Genomic DNA, 14,689 nt, shown 5'->3' with positions numbered 1-14,689 from the left:
ATGATTCAGGTGAACCGCCAGTCTCCTCCCTCTCTTGAGGTACTATATAAATGCTTATTATTGTTTTCGCTTAGACCGGTAGATAAGTTTCAATTATATAATAACCATTCCTATGTCAACGGTTCTAGCGAATACAGTGTCGTATTTCAAACAATATTTAACCATCGAAGTAATGGCTCACTTATGCCACCTGTTCTCTGAGCGCATAACGTCCCATCGACACTTCCGCTACGTTCCCGCTCAGTCTTTCCTGACGAGGGGTAGCTATAAAGGCTCCACGGACGAACTCGCCTCCACTCCGGAGCACACTGTTGGTACTACGTTTTATTTTATCTGTTTTATCTATTCCACAAGCCAGTGTGGTGCCTTTGTTTTATAAATCGAGTGTGCTCTCGTTATGGTTGTAGGATGCATACAAAGTAATATTGTTTCCAAAAGATCTGTAAAAAAAAAAAAAAAAAAAAAAAAAAAAAAAAAAAAATCTTGTGATCTGGTTATTATGCTTTTCCACTTGTACGCTAGTTGTAGAGTAATGTAGACTGTCATAGTAATGTTTTTTTTTCCTGGTGTAGAGGAAATAAAAATAATTCTACACGCTATCTTGGCTGCAAGGAGTCTTATTTATTCTTTGTGTGAGATGAGTATCCCCCTAATATGCACCCAAGCAGTCCAAGATGTCCCAAGCATTTACCACTTGTTGGTGTTCGAAGAACGCAACCCAGCTCGCTCTCTTCGTGCGCAAGAACCAGAAACGTACGGAGTGCTTCAGTTTGGCGATCCGTTGGTCCTATATTCAGGAAAGCACTTGAAAGATGAGGAAAAGCTGCACAGCATACATTTAAGCTTTGGAATGTAGCGTTAGTCGTTAAAATTTTTTAATCTAATCTTCCGATTGTAAAATAAAACGGTTTCGTTTTCAACTCGCAAGCGTATGCAGCCACGGTGCTCATTTGCAGAAGCAAGGGCTTCTGGTTTAAAAATGAAACGTTAGAAGATCTTTGTTGTTCCTAAAATATACATCTACTCAGTGACTGTGTGTAGGCATTCTGTTACAATATAACAAGACTGAGAGCTGTGGAAGGAAATACTCCGCGTACAAGCGAAGGATCGCAATAAGGTCAGGAGAAATCTGACGCAGAGTGGCAAGCCCGATACTTGAATCTATTATTTGCTCCTGATTATCAGCCCAATGTGTTCTCTACTCTGTCAATCGGATAACACGGTTGGCATCGCAAAAAAAGCAAAGCTTCAAGTTCGACACCTTACTGCTTCACTCAGGTCTAATGCTAGGGAATTTTGAACAAACGGAGTTGGTAGTATAGCGACAGCTGGTAGTTAGAAGCATTAGCTTTTCATTGCCGAACAAGCTGAAACGCTTGCGTGTAATCCCTCTTACACTTCTACCAAGCAAACTGTTTGCTATTAAATACGACGACACATTTTTTGACCTGCTGATTCAGTTAGTTACGTTGACCGGTTATCAAAACGAGTATGCGAGGTGTGAAGGGGCAGGAATAAACAGTTCATTTGAGCATCACTGAATGTGCATTTTTGTAACTGTTATTTTCCAAAATATCTTGAGCGTTCAGAAGACATCTGTTCCTTTTAAATTCCTTTCACGCGAAGAAGGATAATAGGCCTCCCCAGTCTCCATTTGCTCTGCGTGCAGCGGTCGGACGCTGTCCTTCATGTCACTGCAGGACACGGCGCCACGCTTCGTGCATCTCCAGATAAGCGCGCGGCTGCGGCTCCGCTCTGGCGCATGTTTGCGGCTGCTCTCGCATGTACAAGTGTGCACCTGTGGAGATGATTCTGCTACACGTGTCAACGCTCGCCGCCAGAGTGCAGCGCAGCACGGCAGTCGGCTCGGCCGCCGCGGTTTCGTAAAGATGAATGATGGACGCGCCGGCGCGGCGTGAGTAGTGGCGCAGCCAACGCGTGTAACGCGACGTGCAGACAGCTTGACTGACGACGCCGAAACCGCACCGCAGTGCACCGTGCTGCGCCGCTCCAGCACCGGGAAGAGTCTGCGCGGGCTCCGTACAAGCCGCACTCTCTCATATCCCGTAACATATCCTCCGCTGCGTTCTGCCGGACCGAACAGGAGGTGATAAGGTTCCTGTTTGTCTCGGTAATCCCGTAACAGGTCGTTTCGTAGGGCTTTGAAAATACCTGTTTCTAGACTCCACTCCGGCAGTACAAATCTCTTTCCTGCAGGTTCTCCGCGTCTACATGTCTTATAAATTAAGACTTTCCTATCTTTGAACTTTGCGGTTCGCGGGAGATAACAATTTCAGTAATTTCTCTAAAAACGTGCCAAGTTGAGAAATTAATAGTTTATTGCTCTGAATTTATCTTTCTGTAAACACATTTGGTGAAATATCTGAAACGGCATTCTACGACATTGACGATAAACAAAGGAGTTTATTCGGGGTTAATATCCTGTTAGGTATAGGCGCAGTGTGAACAAAGATGGCGAAAGAGCAATTGAGGTGTACACATTAATCAATATAGGCAAACTGCGGAACACCTAAATCAGTATAGCTACATTTGGGTCTGAACTGGCTCCTCTCGAATACGAGAGTTGTACCTTAATCACTGCGCTATCCTGAGCGGCCGTGTTTGGTAAGAATGAATCTGATAACCTTGCTGAAGACTGACAGTAATGCTAAGATTTAAATCGTAAATTGCGTACTGTTTATACTTCTTCCTGCTTATTCTCCCTCGCCTTCTTCTTCTTCTTCTACTACTACTACTACTACTACTACTTCTACTGCGTCGTCGTCCAGGCTTTAAGCTTATTCTGTCGGCATAATTTATCTGCTCATCTACATCTCTTCTGTCGGCTTACGTATGCGCTACATATTCTCCTACATCTATACTCTGCAAGCTATATATATAAGCTGCATAGGCATCTACGCTCTATACTCTTATCTATAGCCGGCCGCTCTGGCCGAGCGGTTCTAGGCGCTTCAGTCTGGAACCGCGCGACCGCTACGGTCGCAGGTTTGAATCCTGCCTCGGGCATGGATGTGTGTGATGTCCTTAGGTTAGTTACGTTTAAGTAGTTCTAAGTTCTAGGGGACTGATGACCTCAGATGTTAAGTCCCATAGTGCTCAGAGCCATTTTGTTATCTATATTTCGTAAGCCACCGTATGATGTGTGGCGGAAGGCACTTGCTGGTACTATTGCCACTTCACTACTTTTGTAATCCAACAGCGAATGGTGCTTCCGAAGAATGATTTTTGTTAAGCCACCGTGTCAGGTCAGCTAATACTGATGAGAGCAATCTTGTATTGTCCAGCTTCCCTTCACGTTTGTATCAGGTGTTCCGGTACATATTGTGTCCTTCCTTGGGTAAGTACAAAAGGTTTAGTGTCTTAACGACTGGTCGGTCCTAAGCTTTTTCATATTGCTTATTGCTTCGTTCACCTCTGGATTTGATTTATTAATGTGAATATTTGCAATTCGTATCTTTGCTCGGCGTCCACACTATATTTTAGGTAATTCGCTGGACAAGTAAAGATCGAAAGGACTTAAGTGCATAGCATCTCCCGGTAGGACTACGCAAAAAATTTTATAAAGTCCAGTAAAGAGTAGAGATATTCTAAAATCTTGAGGTTGAGGACATCTTTAGTTAATGTTAAGCTCACTGCACCTTGGAAACACTGGCAGATAAATGTAGTCAAGAGAAACATTTCACTCTCCTCCCCTTTCTCATTACGCTCAGCAGCTGCCAAACGAGCACGAGTTCAACAGGCAAATACTCTGTTTTAGCGGAACTAATACTCGTCTCTCTTAGTTTCTTCGTGTTTGTGTGTCTGCCCAATTATTTTAAATGTGTTAGGACATGCATGTTTCAAGAGATTTGTCTCCTCGTGCTCTTTCGTCCACTTAAGATTACTTAATCACAGAACTAAAAATATTGTTCAGTACACGTAATCTTTTATGTTTATGGTTCATTTAAAATTGGTATATCTGTAGAAGAAACAGGTCCACCATTCGGCTGAAGTAATTTGAGAAAGAAACTACTTAAAGCTTAAATTTGAGTGTAGGATTGTATACTGTGTTTGCTAATAAACTGCATCATTGTCGATCACTTCAAAGTCTCGACACAAGTAAGATTTAGTATCAGTACAGACGTTGTGAACACGTTCTGCTATGGCGTTTGTGCAAACTACTTCATGCTACTCCAGGGACGGTTACTTCAAAATGGTCACAGCCCATTCTTCATCTATCTCACTTAATGTCCCCGTCGATGACAAGCTTGTCATCGACGGGACATTAAAAACCTAAGAAAAAAGTCTCTCTAACACCTCGCATTTCTGTTCTGTACGGCAACAGTGTGAAACTATTGAAAATCTTTTTATTTTCGTTATGTTCCTTAATCCATCGAAAGGAAATTTGATTTTTTTGACTTCACCACCTATGAGTACAGTCGGTTCCCCTTAAGGCTCAATAACCTTACGGTTGAGAATGTTTGCTATATTTCATTGAAGAACTGTGTACGATCCTAAATTTGACAGAACTTGTTTTACACCTTTGTGAACTGCAGTAAAGTGCATGACACCTTGCATCGATTTTCCGGTTAGTCTACGCGCAAATGAGTTGCGTGATTCATTAACACGCTATACCAGCTCCAGCTACTCTCGACACCCCTCTGTTTCCGTCATAGTCTTCCAGCAAACCCCGTTCTCTTGTGCAGACGGTTGCTACTTAATGGCCGCTGTCCAGGAAGCCTCCTTCACCTGCTGCTCTGTTGCAGATACGGCGCGGGCTACGACCTGGCGGCGCGGCGGAAGAACGCGACACGCGAGTCGACGGCGACGCTCAAGGCTTGGCTAAACGAGCACAAGAAGAACCCGTACCCCACCAAGGGCGAGAAGATCATGCTGGCCATCATCACCAAGATGACGCTGACGCAGGTGTCCACGTGGTTCGCGAACGCGCGTCGCCGCCTCAAGAAGGAGAACAAGATGACGTGGGAGCCCAAGAACAAGACGGACGACGACGATGACGCCATCGTGTCGGACGGCGACGACAAGGATAAGGACGACCTGCTGCTCGACGACAAGCTCAAGGACTCTCGGAGTTCAGACAAAGGTGAGTTCTCGGCTAACCCGCGCTATTATTTTCTTAATTCCACTCTTGTTGCCACTACCAATGTGAGATCATCAATTGTGGGGCCCCATCTAACGTCATTTTTTCCCCTTGTAACAAGTACGGTGTACCATAAAATGTTCTAATAACTACACAGATCGTGAAGCACCAGCCAAGCTGTGTAGCATCCATCACCCATCGCCCTTCTGAAGGTGATTCGCCACATAGAATTAAGAGTGTGCTGTTTCAAAAAGTTCGCGACAGCTCAAGAGAACGGAGAAATAGTGAAACTACGGTGACTACTCCTATGATTTCAGCGTGACGTGCCAAAATGATTGACATGAAACACTCACCGGATCCAAAAGTGTGTAAAATAGAGCCGCAACAAGAATTACTCTCATTGACATCATGTTGGGTGGCCAACTCACAACCAAACTACGATGTTCGAACCTCATTTAGATTCGCGGTACGGTACAGACGAGTGTCTCACTACAACCTAACGGCAAATACTTACACTTAGTGATAGGCCGCTTTGCACAGGTCACTAACCATTTACGTCCGGACGACTTGTCTGGCGTATCGGTAATTTTGTTTAAGGAGTACTGCGTGGAATTACGATTAAAAGTAAGAGAACAACGACGGGTAAATGAATGTCCTCACTTCGGTATAAATTGCGCAGTCGAAGCAGCACACGCCGCTTGCTTGTGCACTGCAGCGCCTAGAGGCGTGAGCGGACTGCCCGGGCGCAACCCGCTAAAAACGTGAGCTTCGCATCATAGGCTCCGCGGCGATTTATTTGACGACGAAGCGGTCGCGCCAGTGCGCTGCGACTATCAAAATACTTAACTGTACGTTACTGAGAGCAGACTTCACATCAGACGGAAAAAGGCGGCGAGGGACATTAATTTATAACCTGTATGCTAGGAAAATGTTTATGTGTATGTACAGATTCCTTCGTGTGGCTGAACGTCAGGCGTAAGTGTTTCAATCGGACGGCACTTTGAAGAATTAGGTCTCTGTAGCCAGTTAGCTAACGGGGAAAAGACGACCTGCAATTTAACGTGGAATTCGAAACATGTTTCGTTTGCGGCAAATCTCGATTTTATTGAGAGGTGATCGGCAGTTTAAAATAACAAAACATAAAAAAAATACGGCTTGCCAAGATTCGATCTCACGACGTTTACGTTATCATGCACACCCTTACCAGTAGATCACCGAGAGCAACTGAGAGTCGGCTCTCGAAAAATGACGCCATTTAGGACCATGTTCTAGGCGCTTCAGTCTGGAACCGCATGACCGCTACGGTCGCAGGCTCGAATCCTGCCTCGGGCATGGGTGTGTGTGATGTCCTTAGGTTAGTTAGGTTTAAGGTAGTTCTAAGTTCTAGGCGACTGATGACCTCAGAAGTTAAGTCGCATAGTGCTCAGAGCCATTTGAACCATTTGAATGATTATAAAAAATCCGCTTCGATTGCAAAGAGAAACCTGATGTTGACCTAGGTTTCGGCGCGGATAACCACGCCTTCTTCCGCGCCGAAACCTAGGTCAACATCCGGTTTCTATTTGGAATCGAGGCGGATTCTTTATAATCATTAAATTATTCACGAATGCTGACGTGCAGGAATGTTAAAAGTTCTCAAAATAAAATTCCGCTATGGATTTTTGTGTCATTCGTGTACGAAGGGTTAAGTATGAGATCGGAAAAAAAAGTTACGTAACTGATAATTTCTTTGGTCTTTACTTTATCCAGTGCTGTGGCATTTTGTTGCGGCTCATGTAGCGGCTTGCTATGGTACTATGCCACGGGGATTCACCCGATTACAGACACGTAGCTGCAAGCATCAAACTGTTTTTCGCAAGTGAAAATAAAAACGTTGACTGCACCCCTTAGAGTGTCATATTGCTCAGCCGCAAGTATCAGGAATAAAATGATGTCAGAAACGTCTCTCGCGGAATGCTAGGCCGGAATTAATTTCCTCTGTGGATTTGAGTACATTGGGGAAACAACACGTATCGGCACCGAAGTGCCAGCGGACTCTTGTGCCGGTCCGTGAGTGTCTCTGGGTCGCGGCCCTGTAGTATTCACGAGGCGGGCCGGGCTTGCGGGCTGGCGCCGGGGCTGGGCCGGCGGCAATTCCGGAGCAAGCTGGCTGGCGCCACCATTGATTGCGGGCGGCGCGCCTGCGCACAGCCGGCGTATGGCGGCGTTATGGGGCTGCGGAGGGCGGCTGCGGCCGCGGCTGACCGCGCGGTCTGCCGCAACCGCTGTGGCCCACCCGCGCCAATTCCCTCTCACTTAGCCGGCGAGAGCTCCTGAAAACTGCGAGAGGCCGACGCTCCGGTCGCGAGGACTGAAGGGCTCCGACAGAACACGGCACGAGGGTTCTAGAACCGACACCTCACTTCCGGGCTTCTCAGTACCCCACTGAGAATATTCGTTCGGAGCGCGGCATTGTGAGGTAGTGGGGCACAGACTGTGGGAAAACCGGGACAGAAGAGAACGGAAGCATATGAGATCTGATACTACAGAAGAGTGTTGAAAATTAGGGCCGGCCGGTGTGGCCGTGCGGTTCTAGGCGCTTCAGTCTGGAACCGCGTGATCGCTACGGTCGCAGGTTCGAATCCTGCCTCGGGCAGGGATGTGTGTGATGTCCTTAGGTTTGTTAGGTCTAAGTAGTTCTAAGTTCTAGGGGACTGATGACCTCAGATGTTAAGTCCCATAGTGCTCAGAGCCATTTGAACCATTTAAATTGAAAATTAGGTCGACTGGTAAGGTAAGGAATGAGGAGGTTCTCTGGAGAATCGACGGGGAAAGGTCGCATCAAACCACTCAAAAGGCTGATGACTGAAAATAATGTACCACACTGTCCCGTTTCCTCTTACGCAGTAAGTCTGCGATCACTGTGCTGAAGAGCTGAAGAGTTTCAGGCTTCAGTCGCGGAGAACTGTCGGTGCACATTCACGAGAGAAACCCTAGGGTATCTATATCTTCAGCGTTTATTGTCCTGACTGCAATGAACGCATGCAGAACTGATACGAAAACTTCACCTCTTAAATCTAGCAATGGAACAAAAACTATACGTACCGTTAACACATTGACCAGTTGAAGTTTTGAAATAAAAAAGGCTCCAAGTGCCATGATTAGAAATTCTGTAGTTTTGTGAGAGGTTCAAGCCCAGTAACGTATGAAAGGGTCAAACTATCACGAATAAAAATGTAGCACCATACGCAATCAATAGATGCCACGTGGTTTAACAGCAATGCTGTTACCATATGAGAGGCTTTACGTTCCGCGCGGTTTCTCCTCAGTTATTGATAAAATGGCGAAGGCAGCAGACGTTTGTAACAGTTTGAGTGAAAAGAAACGACGAATTAATGTAGAAATTACTGTGGCAGCAAAGAGAAAAAAACTGGAAAACTGAAGGAATTAAGTAATGTATTCCTGTAAAAACTCCTTTCCTCTCTCCTTTCTATTCTTTTCTTCTGAAAGAATAGAAAGGAGAGAGGAAAGGAGTGAAAAGGAGGGAGGAAAAGAGTAGAAACGAGAGTAAACATAGAGGGGATGAAAAGAAAGGGCAAAATAAAGAGAACAGGGAAGATGTGGGCAGAGATGAGAAGTGATGAGATGAGAGAGACATGATGCAGAGAAGAGATGAGGAAAGAGGAGAGGAGTATAAACATTACAGTTAAAAATTCAGAAATCTTTATTTTGTGTTTACCAGTCCACTACCATACGTAATCACTCTTATTTCTCGCACCTCACCATTTGCGTTTGTATTTCGTCCCTTACCGGAATACAACGAAAAAGAAAGTGTTTTTCGGCCTGACACAGTCTTGGCATTGTTATAAATGCAATTCTGTTTTCGCTATTCTCGCTCTCGTTTATCAAATAATTAAGTCAAGTCAAAACTGAAAATCCTATCTGATCTTTGCTTCTCCTGTCTGCTTTTTCTTCTCTCATTTCTTCTCTCTTTTGGTCTCTCCTTTCCACTATTCTCTTTGTCTGCTCTGTTCTTTCCTTCTCTTAAGACCACTCCGCTCTTTTCTTCTGTCTGCTCCGCTCTTTTCTTCTGTCTGCTCCGCTCTTTCCTTCTGTCTGCTCCGCTCTTTCCTTCTGTCTGCTCTGCTCTTTTCTTCTGTCTGCTCCGCTCTTTTCTTCTGTCCGCTCCGCTCTTTTCTTCTCTCCGTTCTACTCTTCCCTTTCTGTTTCTTCTTTGCAATTACACGCCCTACTCGTTCCTTTTCTTTCTCTCTGTGTCTTCTGTAGCTGTTGGTCCGCATTGCTGGTGGGTGCAGTTCATTGGCTGTTCGGCCGCAAGCTACAGATTGGCGGAGAGCGGCGCGCCGGTAATTCTCATGCTAATTGGCCGCGAATTTGCATCGCGCTTTTTAATTACGGGGCGCGATGCGAGGTCGGCGAGAGGGCGTACCTGGCTACAGCGGTGCTAACACGGCCGCTCGGAATTTACTGCGTCCGCTTAACAAGGCGGACGAAGAAATTACCAAATTGTATTTTTATCTTGTCGGCTGTAATGAGCGTGTTGTAGGGCCAGCCAATGCCCTGCGCTCGATAAAGGCCTAAGTATAAGGTGCCCTCCGGTGATATGGCTGCAACGACGCCTTAACGGGGTGCACGCCGCGGCTCGCGGAACTGCGATTAATCTGAAATTATTTTTGCCGCTCTGGCTGTGGCATGGCGGACGGTACATTATACCTACAGGAGCCGACCAAGGCACTATCGCATGTTGTTTGGTACGAGGGTTTCCATGTACGCGATAACAAACTGTAATGTTGCCGAAAAATCCTCAGCTCGCACTGAAGGGTAAACTCCGCGCCTTTCTTATTCCTCTTCGTGTTAAGATGGTTTAAAGATTATCGTTAATAATGCAGAAAAACCTTCTCAGTTACTTCAGTTTGATCCATGATTTACAGTTACAGGCGTGACTATATTGATTACATAAGCAGTACCTTTCTCACAAACTTCCGTGTTACTCTATATTACATAACTAATTTTTGGTCCTGCGGATCAGTCTTCAGCTTTTTACATCATTTCCATTGCTCGTGAGGGAAATGAATTCGTAAAAAATTGCTTTGCTGTCGCTAAGAGGTTGTATGTTACATAATGTAAAACGTGGATCAAAGAAAATGGATGATACGAGGAGAAAATAAGCGTAACACAAGGAACCTTCAGAGCCGATGAGAGAACCACTTCATTTTATCCAAGCAGTGCAAAATCGATAGTCCAACCACTTGTTATCGTTGTTTTAAAAAAAAATAGTACAGTAACAGACATGCACACACAAGTCCGTTCCTGAGGACCCACCATTGACTACAGATTAAATTGCTTCAAAAATTCAGCCATTGCACAACGCACGGTGAACAAAAAGCTTTACTAACGACATAAAAGCATAGCAGTACTACATACTCAGCACGAAGGGAAAAACTTACACTTGGTCTATAACATTTGTCAACTATTGTATACTATGCTCAACCATGTGAACGTTGAGTGGTGATGTTCTATGCTCCGAACTGTTAACTAATATAAAATCAATAAATGGTCCTTTCATCACCCCTGGCAAGTTTCTCGAGCTTTACGTATTTTACCCTTCTTCGCTATGGTTTCCTGGTTCACCGAAAGATAAGAAGTCCTGCACTTATTTGTTTTCCTTAAATCTCCTAATTGGTTTCATGTGACGCACTACAGTTTCTCCTCTTCTGCTTCATCTGTTATTTGTTGCTTACATTCCTCTCCAGTTTCTGCGGTTCACAGGCGCCTCTAGTTCAGTGGAAGTTACTCGTTGATGCCTTAAACAAGTCTTATCATCATTTTCCTTTTTCTGCTTATTGTGCACGCATATTCCTTTCCTCGCTGATTGCGTGTATAGTAATCCACACATGGTGAATAAAATAAAACACGAATATTTGTAACTGGAGCTGTCTGTTATCACAGCTCCTATGTACACCTATCTCAGCGTTTTGGAGTCCACGCTCGTTGATCCCATGTGGGAAACGCATTTCCACCGTTCTACCGTACACAATTGGACACTGAACTAGGTCCCACCAAAGCACCTGCTTATTGCCCCATCAAACTTCGTAATGCTCATCATGTGTGTTTCTTTTTTTATCTGTTCCATAAAACAGTCCGGAGATTATTCAATTTGTGCGGCTTCATCTGCCCCCATGTCTTGGCTCAGTTGAAATGAAAATAGTGATCGTTCTCTGCCGATTGAAATAGAAAAATACTTTTTCGCCTGCTTCTCTCGTAGGATAAATAAATGTATTTTTGTCAGCTTGTGCGTCTGAATTCTGTTCTTATTGTGGACACCGGGAATTCTAGATATTTCCTTATATGAAAATAAGCCGACATATTGTTCGCATCAAAATATATGACTACGAAGGATGGTTCTTGTGGCATTCGCAACTTACTTTTTTCCGTCTCATAACTGCCAGTTAGTAAAAATAATGCACCGTTCCAGTTGGCGTGTTGAGTTTTTTCCATTTCGTTGAATGTATCTTACATGGATTCATCTTCAGAACAGAGATCCGGGCTTTTTCTGGGCACGAAACACTGACGCAGACTCTGAATAATTGACAGGCTGATACTGATTGCTATTTTCGTATTGTGACGGATCTGATTTCAAATCTCCGTCGGGTCATGCTGATTTGTAGTTTCCTTGGATTCCCCTAAATAATTTCAACCCCTTGTAGGGATAGTTCAAAAATCAGGCCGCAGACAACGTCCTCCACCATCAGAGTTAGTTCTACCTCTCTAAAGACTAAACGCTTGTTCGTCCGATTCTTGAGTATTGCTCATCAGTATGGGACCCTTACCAGGTTGGATTAATAGAAGAGATAGACATGATCCAGCGAAAAGCAGCGCGATTCGTCATGGGGACATTTAGTCAGCGCGAGAGCGTTACGGAGATGCTGAACAAGCTCCAGTGGCGGACACTTCAAGAAAGGCGTTACGCAATACGGAGAGGTTTATTATCGAAATTACGAGAGAGCACATTCCGGGAAGAGATGGGCAACATATTACTACCGCCCACATATATCTCGCGTAATGACCACAACGAAAAGATCCGAGAAATTAGAGCAAATACGGAGACTTACAAGCAGTCGTTCTTCCCACGCACAATTCGTGAATGGAACAGGGAAGGGGGGATCAGATAGTGGTACAATAAGTACCCTCCGCCACACACCGTAAGGTGGCTCGCGGAGTATAGATGTAGATGTAGATGTATGTCCTTCTAATACTCACAGACAGAGCACCTTAATTTGACTGCGATATGGACAGAATACTAAATGATAGCGTTCTATCTTCAATCCTTTGCATTTTGATACCATCGTGTTTCGGTTATAGAGTTGTCAGTGAAATTTTTATTAATTTTTTTTAACGGGTGGTGCTTTCTTATTTCTGGTCTTTCCTTATATCATAGAAACACTGGATTTAGAAATTCTCGCTGTGCGCATTCTCTTCATCGCATTTGCTCTTCCTTCTCCTTCTTGACGTCAGTTAATAAAAGTTGAACAAATGTCATCCATTTAATTTGACGTACAATTCCTGTGCTGATTAAGGGGTCTCCTGTTTCCTGACAATATGTTAGGTTGTGCAGAATTTGCGTAGTGTGAAGGAATTACATTTGATTGTTCTGTCTTTGTATATAATTGTGTAGAAATTTTACTTGTGAATTACATACAAAGAAACAGCAGGATTAGGCGAAGATTAGAAATAAAATGAACTTACAAATAATTGTTTAAAATGGAGTGAAAGTCATTTCCCATAGTCCTGAAGACTATGTAGGAGAGCCCCATGTTTCTTTTGAATTTTTGCAGGGCTATTGGAAATGACTTATTAGTGGAAACCGGTTGGGATGCTGAACCTTTTACGCGAATGTCTGACAGTAATAAACTGTATTGTTGAAAAGGACTACGCTCGCTACTGCCCTCCGACCGTGATATGGCAAACACGAATATGAAACGAAATGACCTGACAATGCACGCGCCGGTCTCTCCGGGACCGCGACTTAATAAAAACTAATTACGGAATGATGTAGGCGCCTCGGGCGACAGTGGGGCAGACGCTTATTTAAAGTGTCAGCGTGTCGCCGAGGAGGAGCTTCGCTTAGCCTAATAAGGCACGCACGTCTCGGCACGTTACACGTTAGCCGCGGCGCAAGATTAACAGCGGCCCGGCATTAGCCCCGCCATAACCCTAATGGAGACGGCGCATTTCATTTAGATAGCCCGGCCCACCTCGTGACGTGCGCTCGACTGCAGTGGCCCGTCTTTCCTCATACCTACGCTTGACTTTTTCTTACACAGACGGCTGCTAAGGAGAAGCCCGGCAGTTACAAGATCTCTTAAACTATCCAGACAGAGTTCCTTCCAAGGCCTTAGATGGAGCAATAGCTTTGATTTATGCATTCGGTGCTCTGTAGCTCTCACGAAACTCCTGAACTTCATTTGCAATTATTAAACTGTCGTCATCGGCTGCACAGAATTTATTTTAAATTTATTATGCCACTCTTGTATCCGGCAAACAGACGGTTTGGCCTAAGTTACTCTGTGGACGTTCACGTGCAGTATCTGACTCGAAGTACCCGGCTGTAAAAACTTCCTCTCGCTCTTCCCGAATTTTGATTTTACATGGATGTGCTAAACAACTTCATAAGAAAGCTGATCTGCTTCTATCGAGAGGCCATTCTTGCACAACTAAGCTAGAACGCCCTCTCTTATGACGTTGATATCAACGCAATTTTTAATTAACCAGCTGCTGACTGCAGTTGTCGTGGCTCGTAGGTATCCTGAGAAGAATACAAAAGAATTACTACTTCCTTCTGGAGCCGGGTGTGAGGGCAGTTTGGAACTAGTCAGTACGCTTCCTTCACCACACGATCAATCTGGCTTCAAGGCGCCAATTACGGGCTGCAGTACACATCTTCTAGCACCAAGGTTTGCGAGAGAGGAGGGCAGGGGAACGTCTGGGAATGAACTTGGATTGGTGGAGTCGGGTTGTCACTGGCGAATGAAGCGTTTTCCTGGAGCCCGACTATCGTCATTGAAGAGCATGGAAACGGCCGCATCCAGATGCACACCTCGGGAATTGAGTCCCACATGTTCAAGAGGTGGAGGAAAGCCACATGTTGGGCTGATATCACGTACGCTAGAATCCATAGTTACACAGAGGTGAAGAGGCTTGCACAGGATATACTAGCAGGGGGATTTACATCCAAGCAGTCTTCGGAATGAAGCCCACAACATAACAACTTCATGTTCGGATGTTGGGCGCATCTGCTCACTATCAACTATGTAGGAAATTCGCCAACAGTCCTACAGGTAACATTTTGGTGCTGGATTCCTTCTCTATATACAGACTCTTGAACACCTTCCTTCAGGAAGGAGGGACCGATCTGATGTTCTACGATATGTTAAAATGATCCCTACTGAGCGTGCTTCTGACCAACTGAAACCTACAATGTGTCTTCTCAAGAACCGACCTCACACACTGGATGGCCTCGGAAGGGCCGCCGTTGATCAGCGGGACAAGTCTGAGCAGCAACGTGTCGACCACCTTCTGGACAGCGTG

General features: G+C 44.9%; 1 protein-coding gene across 1 annotated transcript in view; it reads left to right on the top strand.

The window, feature by feature from the left end:
- Positions 1–14,689, top strand: part of LOC126483003 (homeobox protein araucan) — a 318,944-nt gene that overhangs the window by 279,233 nt on the left and 25,022 nt on the right. The window contains exon 4 of the mRNA XM_050106581.1: positions 4,767–5,104. Within this exon, the coding sequence (XP_049962538.1) occupies positions 4,767–5,104 (338 nt within the window). The remainder of the gene's footprint in view (positions 1–4,766; positions 5,105–14,689) is intronic.

The sequence above is a fragment of the Schistocerca serialis genome, chromosome 1 (assembly GCF_023864345.2).
Source record: "Schistocerca serialis cubense isolate TAMUIC-IGC-003099 chromosome 1, iqSchSeri2.2, whole genome shotgun sequence".
NCBI lineage: Eukaryota > Metazoa > Arthropoda > Insecta > Orthoptera > Acrididae > Schistocerca > Schistocerca serialis.
The sequence above is the reverse complement of the archived record's forward strand: the minus strand, read 5'-3'. Positions and strand labels throughout refer to the sequence as shown.